This window comes from Falco naumanni, chromosome 8, assembly GCF_017639655.2.
Source record: "Falco naumanni isolate bFalNau1 chromosome 8, bFalNau1.pat, whole genome shotgun sequence".
In the NCBI taxonomy this organism is placed as follows: domain Eukaryota; kingdom Metazoa; phylum Chordata; class Aves; order Falconiformes; family Falconidae; genus Falco; species Falco naumanni.
The window spans coordinates 55669188-55685278 of record NC_054061.1 but is presented as its reverse complement, the minus strand read 5'-3'; the positions used below and the strand labels follow the sequence as shown (position 1 = coordinate 55685278).

The 16091-nt window shown below is 35.2% G+C and overlaps 1 protein-coding gene across 1 annotated transcript in view; it reads right to left on the bottom strand.

Annotated features, from left to right (window-relative positions):
* The window catches only part of SPAG16 (sperm associated antigen 16), a 413057-nt gene that overhangs the window by 385664 nt on the left and 11302 nt on the right, over positions 1 to 16091 (bottom strand). The window contains exons 6-9 of the mRNA XM_040603905.1: positions 10086 to 10223; positions 4330 to 4437; positions 2823 to 2940; positions 1370 to 1439 (exon numbers count right to left, since the gene is read on the bottom strand). Of these exons, the coding sequence (XP_040459839.1) occupies positions 1370 to 1439; positions 2823 to 2940; positions 4330 to 4437; positions 10086 to 10223 (434 nt within the window). The remainder of the gene's footprint in view (positions 1 to 1369; positions 1440 to 2822; positions 2941 to 4329; positions 4438 to 10085; positions 10224 to 16091) is intronic.

The following is a 16091-nucleotide window of genomic DNA, read 5'->3' as shown; positions in this document are numbered from 1 at the left end:
TCAAGCCAATGCTCACAGCAATTCACAACAATTTAGGAGGCCAACTGCTTCTACATACATTAGTGAGAATTTGAAGGAAACATCAAACTGAATGTTCTATGCTCATAGTAGGCAGGAAGTAGCAAAGATCTGGATGTAAGTTGAAATGTCTGCATTAATAGTAAATAAGCCATCTTAACAGTCAAGGAAATACCTGCTAGTGTCTTCACTAAACTACAAATCCAAAAAGAAACCAAAGAAGTTTATGTGGCTACTGTTCTTCTCAGCCTTGTCTTTTCGACAGGAATTTTATACAATGGAAGTACCTCCATGAACATGGGAACTAGTGAAGCTCGATTGTCAAAGGCTGGGGTAACTGTAGCTTTTGACCTGGGGTATATCACCAGTGAAAAAGGAAGTTTAGGCCTTTAACACACTGGAAAAACAACACAAAAGAAACATATATAAAAATGTCCTAATTGCAACAAATGCTTCACCTGGAAGTTGTATAATATTTGATACCTGGGCTGAGAAATTTGGGGTTCTGTAATGTCAAATGAACTGCAATCTCTGATTGCAGTTCTGCTTATGACTAAGGCAGGTGCAACATCCCCTTCTGATTGTGAATACTCTGTTGTCAAAGAGGGTTGATCTCATTGTTTCTTTTTTCATCATCTGATCTATTTTCAGGAGTCTTTTAGAAACCAGATTTCTTTGAGACTTCCCTCACTGTCAAATGTAGCAGCAATTGGAAAATAGGTTCAAAGTTATTAGTGGGAGTGATGCTCACAAAGAATGTGATAGCATGGGCTTCGTTTACTTAGGAAACTGCTAGGTGTTTTCCTAATGCCGTTAGAAAAATAATTTAATAATTATGCATTTATTTAAAACACCAGGGTAGTAGTGTAGTACCATACAGATAAAGATATTATTCCAGCAGGGATTATATAACCTTAGCAACCTCCTGTAAAATTGAGACATGCTAAAATAAGAGGCTGGACTTCATAACACCAGTATTTTCAAAATGTTTCCAGACCACTCCTATATACCTTCTTAAGAGTGAGCTGAAAAAGGACACTGTCATTACCAAAAAAAAAAAAAAAAAAAAAAGTATTAGTGGATAAAGTAACAGCAGCATACAAAAAGAATAGATTTCTAGGACAGTCATTCCATAGTTATTGCATTTTGCCATCAGCAGTCTCACAGTCCTTAGCAGACACATTTTTGGAATAAATATTCAAATGATAAAATTGCTGCTCTGTCACCAGCACAGCTGATAAATTGTTCATAGTGCAAGAGTTTTTGATTTACTGTTACACTAGATTCTGAAATGCATCATACCAACAAAAAACCCATAACCAGTCTGAGCTTGGTGATGGGAATATTTTACCTTTTGTCACGGGAATCTGATTAGCACATCCAGACTCTAAATTTTCTAGCGTGGCTTGCAAACCTGTAACCTAATTTTAAAAAGAGGAGAGAATAAGAAGAGGCAATATGAAAAAATTGCTTTTGAACTGTCTGTTCACAACACAGCCTTTATGCCTGCATATTTAAGTAATAAATTTTGTCTTTTTTTTTTTTTTTTTTTACTTTTCTGATTATTGTCTCTAAGTTATAACATTACTCCTAATAGATTTTGGAAAGGCCCAGCGGAACTATGCGATAAAATAAAAGCCATCCAGAATCTTCCAAAATACTTTTACAGTTTTATTAAAACAATGCAGACATATAGAATACTAAGGCTTTTACTACACCATTGACTTTTAGCCACTATCTCTACACTGATCTTTAATTTAATGGCACAATATGACATGCATCTTTGTCATGCCACAAAATACAGTGCTATATGTTACTAAAAAAAGTCACCACTCCAGAAAGCATACAGTTCGTAACTGGATAGGTCTTACATATGTTCCTGAAATTTCATAGCATTGGAACTGTTCAATGCTTTGTATTCCTGAATCAGCATAACTGTATATGGACAGTAGCCTTTCTTTTTGTACAGGACATTTTCATTTACTTCTTGAAATTTCAAACATATATTCATCAGCCTTTTAAAAGGAAGCCCTCAGGTAACCTGAGAAAAATTGGAGGCAGAGGAAAGGACAAAATGAGAGATGAGGACTACTAGAAAAGCATGCAAGCATGGTCAGCGCCCCTTTCATGTTATCCACGTATAATTGATGCTACTGCTGAAATGCAATGTATTTGGGGAGGGGTTTTCTTTCTTTTTTCCTTCTGTTTTTTGAACTACCAACCTACTGGTTAAACACACACACAAAATATTTTTCTGTTTTTCATCCAACCTATCTGTGCTTACAGTGTTTCCTGCTAAAGGGGTAGAATACCTAAGGAGTAAAATACTACTGTGTTACTCCACTCACAAGACAGAAAAACTGTTTCTGATTATCTTAATGTTTTTTTCCTCAACTAGTAGGTCACTCCTGAATATATTTAGGAAAAAAATAAAATAATCAATAGTAACAAAGAAAGTTAAAATAAGACATTTCTGGAAGGCATAGATGGAAGCATGCAAATCTCTGGGAATGTCACATGTTTCCTTAAGTTGTCGACACTGAAAGTATAACAGGGTCTTGCACACTGCTGACTCACGTAGAGCAGCACTGAGCAAGTACAGACAGATCTATTGTTTTGTGGCACTAAGCTTCACCTACTTTCAATACTAGCATTTCACCAAATGTCATGAAACTCATCAAAACATTCTGCTTCAAACTATCATATAAGTGAGTTGCTTTAACAGAAATATCCTGTGTATTTACCAAAGTAAAAACCAAAAGCTTTCCTTACATATTTGCAAGCGGTGTTCAACATAGTTTTACCTGCTCAAGTGCTCTGTCTCTCTCCAAAGTAGTTAACATTTTCTGTCTCAATGTAGTCTGGTATTTTTCAGTCAGCTGCTTCAGCACAGGTTCATATGATGCATAATGTGCCTTCAGCCTGTGAACAAGAAGAGGACAAATAACTCCTTAAAGATGACTTAAAGCAGAGATTTTTCTGTTTAACTTTTTCCCTCCCTAAATAAAAGAATAAAAGTGCCAAAAGGTCAATACAGAGTAGACAGCAAAGGTATTAATATGCAACCACCCAACTGGAATATCACAAGAAAAAAAAACGAAAGAAGTCAGATAAATAAGAGGCTTCATAGTTTGTTTAGTCAGATCTTTTAAAATACTCCATTCCATTTTGGTCTCTCTTTAATCCATCATACACATACTGCACATTAATTTTGCTAATTTCTGTTTTCTTGTAGATGGATGATATTTCATTGGAAAAAAAGAATTACAGCTATTATCTGACTACCAACTAAGATCCTAACCTAGGCAAAACAGTCATAATATGATTACTATTTCTTTCTTCATTGCACATTATATTCAGAATACTTAATCACTTCAATTTTTCAGACCAACTAAAAGTCAGATACCTAATCTCTCAAGAGAAACACATGATCCTAACAGCTTCAAAAATACTGCATTTTGCAAAATCTGACATATAAGAGGATAAGTCAGTGAATAGTGCTCTCTTGCATCAGTATGTATGAATTTCACAGTTAAAGATGTAGAACATGTAGCTGCTATTACATGCATTGATTGATAATAATACCAACAAAATTCTGTGAATGTTTGGACATGAAGATTTAAACCACACCCCAATGTTATTTTTTTTTTTTAAAGTTCTGGCATAAACATCTGCAAAGAGATTCTAAACTCAACTCTTACCTGGCCCACTGATCTTCAGATGAACAATACAGAAGTTCTACTCATGCAGGCCAAGCAGCACAACAGTTAATAGAAAACTTACAGAATTTCATGATGACAGAATTGTAGAATTCATATTATAAAATAAATTACTATAACTCAGTACCAATTTGGGCTTATACACAACCAAAGCAACATAACAAGTTTCATATAGGAAGTTCCAAGATGTAAAAGGACAAAAAAACCCCAACTATGGGAACCATGAATGCAAAGGTTCTGAACTTCGTGTGATGCCAATTATCCTTAAAACAGACAAAAGATCTAGACCCCGAAATCACTATGTATTTATGGAAAAAGATCTGGGTAAACGAAAATCTCATTTATACTTTCAAATATGAGAAATACTATGTATTTATTAATGCCACATCACACCATGGAAAGTATACCAAAAACCGCACAGAAATTGTGTAAGAGACATGGCAGAACAGTCCAATGGAAATAGGACACTAACTAAAGGCAGCTATCTTTTCTTCAGCACTTCAAATTCCACAATATTATCTCATTACTAGGCAATAATTGAAGACATTCTCTTCCATGCTACACGTATAGTAATTAAAATAATTTTCTTAACCTTTTAATGTCACAAACAAGCCTGTTTTTCTCCTGGACCACTCGCTTATGATGCATTCGATGGAAGTCACGTTCTCTCTGCATCTTTAGGAAAGCCTCTTTTGCTTTGCTATATGTAAACAGAAAATACAAGAGACAAGTGTTAGTCTCCTCCTATTAATTGCTCAGCAAGGTATGCTGAATACATATCAAACTAATTTCCAGATATGAACACATGGTTATTGCATCCAAGTTAGAATCTTTTGGTGGCATGCCTGTGCTGGAGAACGTGTGCTTCTGAGGTCTTTTTGCTGCTGCCAGCTGATGTAAAAAACCCATGGGTACTCTTCACCTTCCTTTGGTTCCTTTAGATAGGATCCTTAAGGGTTCTGGGATTATAAAGGTCAGAGTTGAGGTCAACCTTACTTTAAGCATAAGGGCTATTGTGGAGGTACACATTCAAATTACGGGTGATTAGAAAACAATACTCTTGTGGGTTTAAAACTCTACATGAAAATGTATTGCAATACTGATTTTCTATATCTACATCACATCTGGAGCCCAGCATCATGGTACGTGCTAGAAGGACACACACAGAAGGATAACTGTATCGGTGCCTTGCATACATGTGGATTTAGAGAGCTTCCGGAAAAACTGTGCTAGAAAAGTTCTAGGCTCTATTCAATCATGTCTGCAGCCTGTCCCCAGGTGTCCCCTGTACATGACAGCAGGAAGCAAAACAAATACATTTCAAAATTAATCGCAAACATAGTGATAACCTGTTATTCTCTAAGCATTTTCTACACACAGCCATGGGACACTCTGAGATACTCTGCTCCATAAAAGAAAATACTCTGTATATATTCTGTACATTTTCTCCTTGCCTTTACTGATAAGGGTTTGGCAGGGAAGATTTGTAGACAAATTGTTTAATTGCAAAGGAAGCCTGAAATTACCTTGCACAGTAATTAGATATTTGCTCTCTGCAAAAATAAAGCTCATTTCCTCTCCAACAGGAGCTGAGAGTTAGGAAGACCACTATGACAGTGGAGTATGCCAAAATCACAGGTCCAGGAATAAGACCCATAACTGCCAGCACATTATATTTAATTGTACAATTTGATTTACTATAAATGCATTTGCTATATTTATTACCTACAAACTACCACATTTATATGAGTACATTAATATGTGAAATGTTGCTTGTAGCAGGAACAGTTAGAAAGACCTGAAGAAGAGGTGAATTAATGCCACTATGGATCAGTCAAACCTAGGAAAAAGCTGGCAGGGAAATGAGAACAGGCAGGGCAGCCCCTGCAGTAACACCCCAAAAAGCTCAAAGGAGCTGTGGGCATGCACGTGCACAAGTACCAGAAGTTGTTAAACAGAGTAACTCAGAATATTGGTATTGCAATGTAAAGTATAGATTAATGATTCTGCTCCAAGCTCCTATGAACAGCAAAACATTTGAGAGGTAAATGAATCAGTGGTCTCAGGACAGTTCTGTGAAACAACTCCATCATGACACCACTCTCAAAATCTGACTTGCCGTAAGATCTTGAATACAAAACCTGCCCCTTCAAAGCTAAGCAGATGGCTTGTTCTAAGAGTAAAAGATGTTGCTACAGTCATAGCAAAGCCAATATCCATTTCTTTTAGTTAAGATATATGTCAAAGACCACAGGTCTCTCCATTTAAACTTTTTTCAAGCAAGTAGTTTCATAAAAATAGCAGAAAAGGACAGGGTCTAATAAATCCAAGTAGGGATTTTTAAAGGTGAGTTATGTGCCCTGTTCCTTCTGAATTTAGGAGAGACTTTATTCCCCAAGATGCTGCAAGTTGTAGCTCTAAAATTTTAATTGAAGTTAAGACAGTTTCAGTAAACATATACTCTCACACTTTTACTCTATCTCATTTATACAGCATTTAGCAGCAAGGATGCTACATGCACCCTATAATTAAACACATTTAAACACATTAGGTGCATTGAAATATGATGCACAATACAAAAAACATGCACTTTATTTTTTTCATGGTATAAGTGGAGAAATATGTGCCAGAATGGTTAGATTTTGGCACAGAAATAGGAGATCAGCTGAGGATTTTATAGCTGGTGATAGCAGTAACAGTAAGAATAAATATGATTTCCAGGATTGCTTTATATTTTGACTGTTAGTGTGGCTGTAAATTGGGTGTATACTTGTGAGCATGCTTCCAAAAATCAGGACAGAAAGATACCTGCAAATGTTTAAAACTACCAACTGATGCTTTTGAAGTCAGTTGCAAACCCTCAGACAAAAGCTGTACACAACTTTAATTCAATCGCCCTAATAAATTCCTAAATGTTTAAAGAACTTACAAATATCACAGTTAGCAGTCCCTGTGATTAACACAATCTTAAAACTGATATACCATTATGTTGTCTACCTACATATTTATTTAAATACAAAAGCAATACAAAGGCTCTGGCCATAGGAAAACACCAAAATATATAGTATTCAAGCTATTTAAATCATCAGATAGGCAGAGTTCAATGTTGCTATGAAATTACAGTCTATTATTCAAATCTAGCAATTACTAGAATATTAAATCCTTAAATAACAAATCATCACTGAAGACAATAAATTAAAATTAACTAGTCTCCTGTAAGAGTTAATTTTCAGATATGTTATTTTCAAATTTTTCTTGCGTATTGGAAAGAACATCTGTGCTTCCATTATAAAAATACTGCAGCTGATAACAGCATCCTTTACCAGTCAGGGCTCAACTGTAGCCTTCAAGGTAAAAGAGAAAGAGGGTACACCAAGGTATATTTTAACAACTGTCACATGGCAAGCCAATGTAAAATTAGTTTTGAACTCTGTCATAAGATAATGTCTGGTTTTAGAAATCATTTAATAAAGATTAGTAGTGTATCTAAACCTCAAGGTAATAACCATCACAAGCTGTGGAGTAAAAATTATGCTGACATTTATTTCTTTTCATGTATGCATTCAGGGATTTTGTTACATCTTAAGATGCTTTCAGACGTTGGTCAACCTATTAAAAATACATACTCTTTCTATACAGGAGGTGAAGCTGATTGTGATTTTCTCTTTAAATAATGAAACATCACAGTGAAATGTAACCAACAGCCTGCAATCTACTCTATTTGCCCACTTGCTTGCCAGGCAGTTATGTAAATACTATATTAAAATACCTAAAATGCAATTGCAGTTAGCTTCCAGACACTGAATCTCTTCCTCCAATTGCTACACAACATTAAAGCAGGAGGTAATTGGTTTACAGTCATTTATCCTGGGCCCCCATACTGCCTAAGTCCCAAATAAAATCTTTTCTGCAAGACGGCTGTCATGACTACCAATCTCAGAAATACCAGATGTAATTAAAAGCTTTCTTCAAATACACTTCACAGCACTGTATCTTACAACGAAAGTCTTCTGACTAATCCACAGAGCAAAATACGAGACTCTGCTCACAGATCCTCTAACCAGTCAAACTAGCATTTCTTCAGTGCTGTTTAGGCATTCCGATTTCAGTGTAAGCTGGTGAATTCTGTTTCAATACTTGAGAGCTCAAATTGTCCTCCAGGTAATTTTGGCTCCTGCTGGAATGTTTGCTTTATCATAGCTAGGGTACTGACTCCAGTCACTGAATGTATGAACAAGAAAAAATGCTGTTAACAGTCACTACAGCAAACGGACTTACTAGATTATTGTGACCAGGGTTTATCCAAAAGACACAAAGGAACACTGTAACTCATGCTATGTCCAGCAGAAATGCTCAGTTTCACAATTTTCATTAATTCTAGAAACAGTACTGGTTTAATTCCTAAATTATTCCAGACAAAGTAAGTGAAATGAATGGCACAGAAGCGCTGAACTTTTAACATTGGTATCCAGAAAAACTTTCAAAGTTATTTGAAGTAAAAAGGTTGAAAAATGAAGCAGTGACCGTTAGCACAAAACAAGTTTCACATCTATATACACTCCATTCTAATGTTAGCAGAAATACTATGAAAACAAAGCTGTCCCTACAAGTGAAGAAAAGAACTACTTTTTAATAGTGTTTTAATAAGGTACATGCAAATAAGCATAGCATTTAACAGTAAATGCTGATGAACATTATTTATTCACCATCTAATTTGTGTCATATAGGATTTGCCCTCTATCTCACTTCCCTCTCCAGAGGTTTTAGGGTTTAGTTATCATCAAACACTAGAATGTGAAAAAGCAAGTCACAGTTTACAGTAGATTCATTTATTATTTTAGCCCAGTTCACTTAACTGAGTGTTTAGAGTTTTTTAACAGATAGCCTGTAGGAACCTAGCATATTGACAATGTCTTTTCCCTCTGCTGCTTTCTTCCTGTTGCAGATTATCATGTCATCTTTCAGCCTTTCAACTCATTCTGCTATAAAATGAACTTCTGGCACATCCTACAGTGTATAGACATTGTTATGGGAAAACCCAAGCTCACTCATGACCACAGCAAAAAGGATTAGAGCTTTGTGTTCTTAAGCAATCACATAGCAATGCCACAAACCCAGGAAAACTGTCATCAAGTTATAATTTGCTCAGATCATCTTGTTATAGCATGTTCTGTTTCATGTGGGGGGTGGGCAGAGAAAAGAGGTGGGGAAAAAAAAAAAGAGAAAGGAAAGCCTGTTAAAAACGCTACTGACAATAAGAAATTTCAGAAGAGCCAGATTTTGTCTTTCCTTCTTTTACTATACATTACTGCTTCTTACCCTCCCATTCAAATGAGACACAATCCCTAAACATTCATTGTCCAAAGAAGCTGCAAATTAAAATACATGTATGTTTTCTATATGGCCCATCTTAGTATTTTAGACTACACAATAGTTGACTTGATCATTAAAGCTGTTTACTTAACTATTAGACTATGACCAATTAATTTATTAATTTAAAATGTAATCAATCATGATCATAGGAAAATAATTTGATTATCATTATTATCAGCAGCAATGGTTTTTTAAGATCCGAGTAGTTATTTTTCATATGAAGGAACAATCTAAATGGAAATTAGTAGCTTGAGCAATCTTGAGGAAAATCAGGGATGGAAGTTTTTTTTTTACAGCTCCGTATTTTAAAACTATGCAATGTCAAAACTGAAGTGAGTGCACTATTCTGTCTTGGTAAATGCTCAATCAACACATATATGTGCAGACATACCATTCTTCAGAAAAGGCTGTGCTACATGTAGTTCATTATTGCATCTCTTCATTATATAGGCTAAATATGTTAACTCTTTCATAGCTGAAGTACAACTGACTTGTAAAATCCACTACTACAATGTACACACAAGCAATGATGGTAATGTACACTGACATACCATTTGCCACTAGGGCCAGAGTGATAGATTTTTTGCAATTTAAAAAAGAGTAAATGCATAGTGGTTTTTTTCTGGTTTATGGTAGCTGTAATTTATAGTAATGTATTTTAATAAAAAATGCACATAACCATTTATTTTTTAGTTCTACATATTATACTCTCATGAATTCTTGTAGTAATTTGTTGTGATTACTGGAGGCTGAATGTTATTTTCTATAGCCTAGTAAATACAAATAATAAAAATTAAGATTTAGGTTTCTAATAGAGCTTAGAGAAACTTGAACTTTAATTATAAATGTCACCTAGAAGTAAAAATATGTGCAGCCAGCATAAGAAACAAACTTCTTTCCATTCACTACTTGGGTTTACTTTACATGGCCATTTACTACTGTATATCAAAGTTTCAATAAGACCAAATAACATACTTTGCAGCAACTTTATAGTTTTCCAAATCTTTCTTCAAACACATATTCTCAGCCTCAAGTTGCTGGTTGTGGGTATACACAGTTGGAACCAATCCAGTATCTTTGGCTGTGAACACACCTCGCTGTACAAGTTCATACCTAGTAGAAAAGAAACAGATATTTTATTCCATGTTTCCTTTTCCTCACTTTGCTGATGTCTCCCTTCTCATGCTAGCATTTAGCTAAACTAGAATCACAAAGTTATTTATCATCAAGGCATTTACCTCCTATGCTCGCTAACAATTAGCAACAGTACTGTCCCACCACACTGTGTTCTATTTTGCTGCTTTTCAATCTAAAATGTATTATTTTTCATAATAGTAAAAAGACATGTCCTGTATAACACAGTACTTCAATTTAAACAATTGTTCTTTTCCTTTCTTTCTTCAAAATAGCTTAAATAAAGGGGGGTGGGGGTGGGGAGGGGGGGGTGGGTCTTGTTCAAATAATATTTGCATACACTCACAGCCCTTTTTATCTCTATCACTCAAATACTCCAAGATACGGAGTTTTTTTAAGGACTCAAATAAGGTGACAAAGCTGTATATAGCCTGGATGAATGGTTCTATGAGCTATCTTCAACATGCAATACAGAGCTCACCTAGGGAAATTTCTCCATTCCTTCCTGTTTACTTTCATTGCCCTCTCCTTACTTAATTATGTTTACTAATATTTACCCATTTTACCAGCCCCCAAGAAAACATGAGTCTATGATGTAGAAGCCTGAAGGCTGCTTTAGTTAAATACTTGTACAGACTAACTTGCTTTTTGATAAGTAAAAGAGAATATGGAGCAGCGTGTAATGCTGTGCAGCAAGGTAGGAATCTCTACAGCCCATGGCAATAAAGTCTACTCAGTCAGTCTCCTACCTTTTAGGACTCTGTCTTTTGGTAGGATATCAGTGAAAGCAAAGAATACTCTAACAGGCAGTAGAAAGAATGCAGGCATTGCCACTATTCATTTTAGGCTTAATTTAAAGGCATTTAAATACAGAGCAACTGAAAGTACCTAAGTATCTTCTACTTAAAAAAAAAAAAAAAAAAAAAAAAAAAAAAAAAGGCAAGCAGCAATATTAGAAAGGATTCAGAAAAGCTAGATTTGATCAAAAAAAAAAGTGACTGTCAGCACACAAAACAAACATCTTTGCAAAATCATGCTCATTCAGGGAATGATTATAGGTTATATTCAAGCCTACATATATAAGCAAAAGATGCTTCTGTGCAAGCACTGCAGGGGAGAGTCCAGAATCCAGTACACATGTACAAAGCATCTATTTCTTTGTCTACTACTTGTCCTGAAAGACATAAGAGCCAGACCTGAAGCTGGTACAAACTTTCATCCCCCCTGAAGACAAAGACATTGTGCAGTACTGTAGCCATGATAATCAGTTCAGCACAGGTTCCATGGAGCTATAAATAATTTAGATCAGATAAAGACTATAGCCTCGCAATCTTCTTCCCTGCTGATCTTGACTTCAACTGGTAGATTGTCTGGGTTGGAACTCACTAGAAGTAATTTGAAAATTCTTTGCCCTTTCAGGTGAAAAATCGATTGAATCTGTGCATTATTTTTTTCCCAAGTAACAAGGAAGCATGAAAAGAACAGCAGTAATTAGAGAGAGAAATTATACTAAATGCCATCTCCTGCGCCTGGACACAAGCAGCAGATCTAAAACTCGAAGGCAGTAAGCACAGCATTCCTAGATCAAGAAAACATGTTGCAGAAACAAAAAAAGTATTTGTAGAATAAGGGATTCTTACTTCACAAGCAATGTTTACTTAACATCCTCCAGAAAATTAAGGAGAATCTTAGAAACGCATGTCCAAAGTACCTCCTATGGTCAGCAAATTATCTGCATTCTGTAGATACTTCTAGGAATGCTCACCCCTATGAATTAAGCTGTCACTCATCCACCACCAGAGATGAAAGGGTTTTGAGAAGTTAAACTGAACATGTCCAAAGCAAAATTAATCCTATCATCACTTCATTTTCTTGAGCAATTTATAGTAACAACAGACTTTAATACTAAGAAGAAAGGTTAGGGGTTTTTTTGGTTTGGTTTTTCTTTTTTTCCTCCCTCAAATAAACATTGACTGATTAGCAGGTACAATTCCTATTGGGAATATTGCAAATAATGGCACTTCTCATCACAAATGACCACAATTCTACATTTGCAATGGTAAATACTCCTTTATTTGTTAGAAAAAATTCTCCACTGAATTCTGTAACTGCACCTCACGAAAACCATCAAATTTCTGCACAAAGACAAATCAGACATCGATAATTGATGAACTTAGCCTCCAGCAGAGCTAAGAACTTTGAAAGACAATTTTAATGAAATACAATTAATACCAATAAATTCACTATGCCCTTGTCTAAGAACACTACTAAAAAAGAAGGCTATTGTGCATGTAGCAGAAATGGAACAGAAAACCACACAACAAAATTGCATTGTGAAATCTCACTATCTTTCATGAACCTGGTCCTGTAAAACTTATAGAACTCCTACATACCTAGTGGACTGCCAAATAGCTATTGTTCTCACTTCTTTCCATTATACAGTGAACTCTGATGCAAATTACATTAGTTAGTTCCATACACACAGGTATTTTTCTAAGCTTTTCAGAACAACAGTTGTTATTCTTGAATCGCTATTTAAAATTAACAATCTGGAATCCTAAGGAAAAGATGGTCAGCTATGATTTTACAATCAAAGCCAAGTGCAGACTGACTACAAATAATCATTATTACTGTATACATTACATTGAATTCAAGTTTCTAAGAGTTCTAAAGGAATCATGTTTGCAGGGGCCCTGCAATAAACTAATATGTAGCTCACGATACTCCTTTACCAAGGGATAACTCACCTAAAGACGCCTTCAGGGATTAAAATACCAAGTTTTAGCTTTTACAAGAACTTCTTACTGAAAATTATCATTCCAATCGATAACTTCTTAAACAGTTTCAACAGGAGGCTAAGAAAGAAACGAGCACAGAAAAATAAAGCACCTTTTTGCCCTAGTGTATCCTCTGATCTATTATGGCATGTGAGTAGAAAATTTATATTTTCACATTATGCTTGTTATATGGGCAAGAAAGTAGGTATGTCCATGCAGTTTTCTACAATCAAACTTGAGGTTACTTCACTTGTGTTCTGAGCCAGTTCTAATCCAAAAACTGAATCTCTTTTAGTGTGATGCTGTCCTAGAACTGATAACTCTCGTTTCTCTCAGGATTTATGAGCTCAGAGCACAATGTATATTAATATGACTGTATGGTTTCCAGGCCAAAAAGGACATAAAGCAGAGGAAACTTGGGTCTGCCTGAAATATGCAGATTATCTCCACTGTCTTCAGGGAGTTGTGACATGGAGGATCACAACCTATATCCATTTTCTTCATTCTGCAAAAATGAATTTATTTTATATTGAGCCTACCTTAATGCTCAGAGAACACACAGTAGCTGTGCTGCCTGTGCTGTTATGCACAACGCAGGCAATCTTTGTAAGGCATACGCAAAACAGCTTTTAACCTTGCTTGGTCACATAAGTTTATCCACAATTTTAACTACAGCAAACAGAAAAGAATTTTCAATCATGCTTCTGTAATTAGTCTTGCATCTTTCCTTATAATTACAAGCTGAAACCCTGCCACGTCTCTAGGAACACTTAGTCAGAGATTACCAGTCCAATGAGTGTACTAACTAATTGCAGTGATAGCTCCATGCATATGTGTGAACTGCAAATGATTCATCTGCTCATCAGACTGGCAACATGCTGCCACCAGCAGTGAGCTCTTTGGGATTAGGAGGTATAGATTGTCAAATGAATGACTTTACAGTTGATCAGCCCTTGCACTTCATACTCTAAAGCTGTCGATCCAGTATCTTTAATAAACAACAAAAGCACTGTAAATTCTTCTGTATCAAAGGAACAGAAAATTTAAAGATAAAGTAGATATTCTAAAAATAATTTAAGTCTAATTTTAAGTTCCTTAAAGTATAAGTGGAAAAAAAGTGTATGTGCAAACCAAACCTAAGTAAGTAAAGAAATCACTACAAGTATGATAAAATTATTCATTACATCACAGAAAGAGTGTGTTTGACTTAAAATAAAACATTATAAAATCATAACATTTTATGCAGCTGGATAGAATAGCAGAATGTTTTCTCAAACTCTGAAATAAACACAGATAATTTGGTCCAATTTAAGTGACCTTTAGATCTCAGACAGACAATTACTTCAAAGTGAGCCTTTTCATAAATTTTCTCTACGTTAATTAATTTCTCATTTTAAATTCCATTAGTACTTGATCACCCCAGCATGAGAGCGAGAGTGTCGTCCCAATACATAATGAGGAACTTGAGTACACTAATCTGCTCTCACTTTCATTAATACTGTAAATTATCTATTTCAAACCAACATGAAACATTTTGAAATAAGGTATTAATGCAGAAAAAGTCTCAATGCAGTAAGATTAGATCCTGACATGCTGAGCTCATTTGTAATGCTACTGAAATTAAAAATATTACTTACGGAGAAAAAATATAGGTATAGCTAAGAATTTACAAGATAGCGCCTGCTAAGACCTGCACTTGCTCTGTTAAAAAGCAATTTCGATTTTGCCATTGATATAAATTCAGACTCCAAGTGCTTCAGAGAAAGCTGTAGTTTCATAAAAAGGTCGCTATTTATATCTGTCTAGTATTAATTATCTTTTAGTATAAAAAATGTTAAACTTCAAACAATGCTATTCATATCAGTTCTTTTGTTGAAAAAGAATACAGAGCTATGGTGCTCCTTCTCTAAGGAATCATTTAAGTTGCATTGTTATGCTATCAAAAAGCAGATCATTATTAATTCCAAAGGCAATGCCTGATCGGTGAGCTCTGTATTAGTAAGACCAGAGCCTTGCAAACAGCAGCAATGATTCCGCATGAGAGAATATTTCAAATAAACTTTAAAAGCTTCAAGGTTTTTGTAGGAAAAAAATAAGATGTTTCTGACTTTTCAAAAATTGACTAATTTTCAAATTTGAAAAATTTCAAAAGACCTTATTCAAAAAATCTGAGCCTCAAGATAATTTTAAGAGAGGTGTTTCCACTTCTCAGAATCTTTCCAGAGTACCTCACAAATCAAAGCAAGCTTGTAACTGAAAGTATTTCAGTAGAATTTCATGTAAAGCGTCACTTTTTCCTCCAAAATAATTCAGCTCTCCTCTCAAGCTTTGCAGCATTCCTGGCACATCATTCTTAATCAAAATTAAAACAGTATACATGCTGCGGGATTCCATATAGGAAGAGAATGGAGGAGGAAGTGGGTATTTAGATGAAGCTGCATGTTTTAACTTCTGCCCAAAGTATGGACAAAACCCCTAAAAATCTATAAAAGCTGAGAAAAAGAAGATAGCAACAGCTCAAGAGTTTACTCGTCTGATTACAATAGGAATTAGATATTAAAAAGAAAAAAACCCAAACCAGCTGTATTATTTCAATTGATTTAACAAAAAATAACCCAGTATCAATTTTTTTTTATTATTCTACTTAAAATATTGTAGCATACTACAAAATACTCAGTTAAGTTGGCACCCATGTTCCAGAAAGCAAGGAAATAACAAAACCACATGATTTCACAGCATGCCGAAGTGAAATGCTGGTCATTTGGCATTGACTTATTTGATCCAATGACAACTTCTGCACCGTAGCTGGTTTTAATTTGCATTGGTAGTCAGTCAGTGGAGAGCAGAATATAGTTGAAAAAAAATCAGTTTAATTCATTTCATCATAAAGGAGATGGCTTAAACAACTTGCATGAGCTTCATCCTGAAAACTAGTTATTTTTCTTCCTTTTCTGCTACATGCACAAAAGAAGCCTCAGGTGACCACTTCAGACTTGTAAATGTCTATAGAGTTAGGCAAAATGCATACAGTCCTTCAAAGGTACCTCTTTAGGAGCTCCCTTGGAGCCAA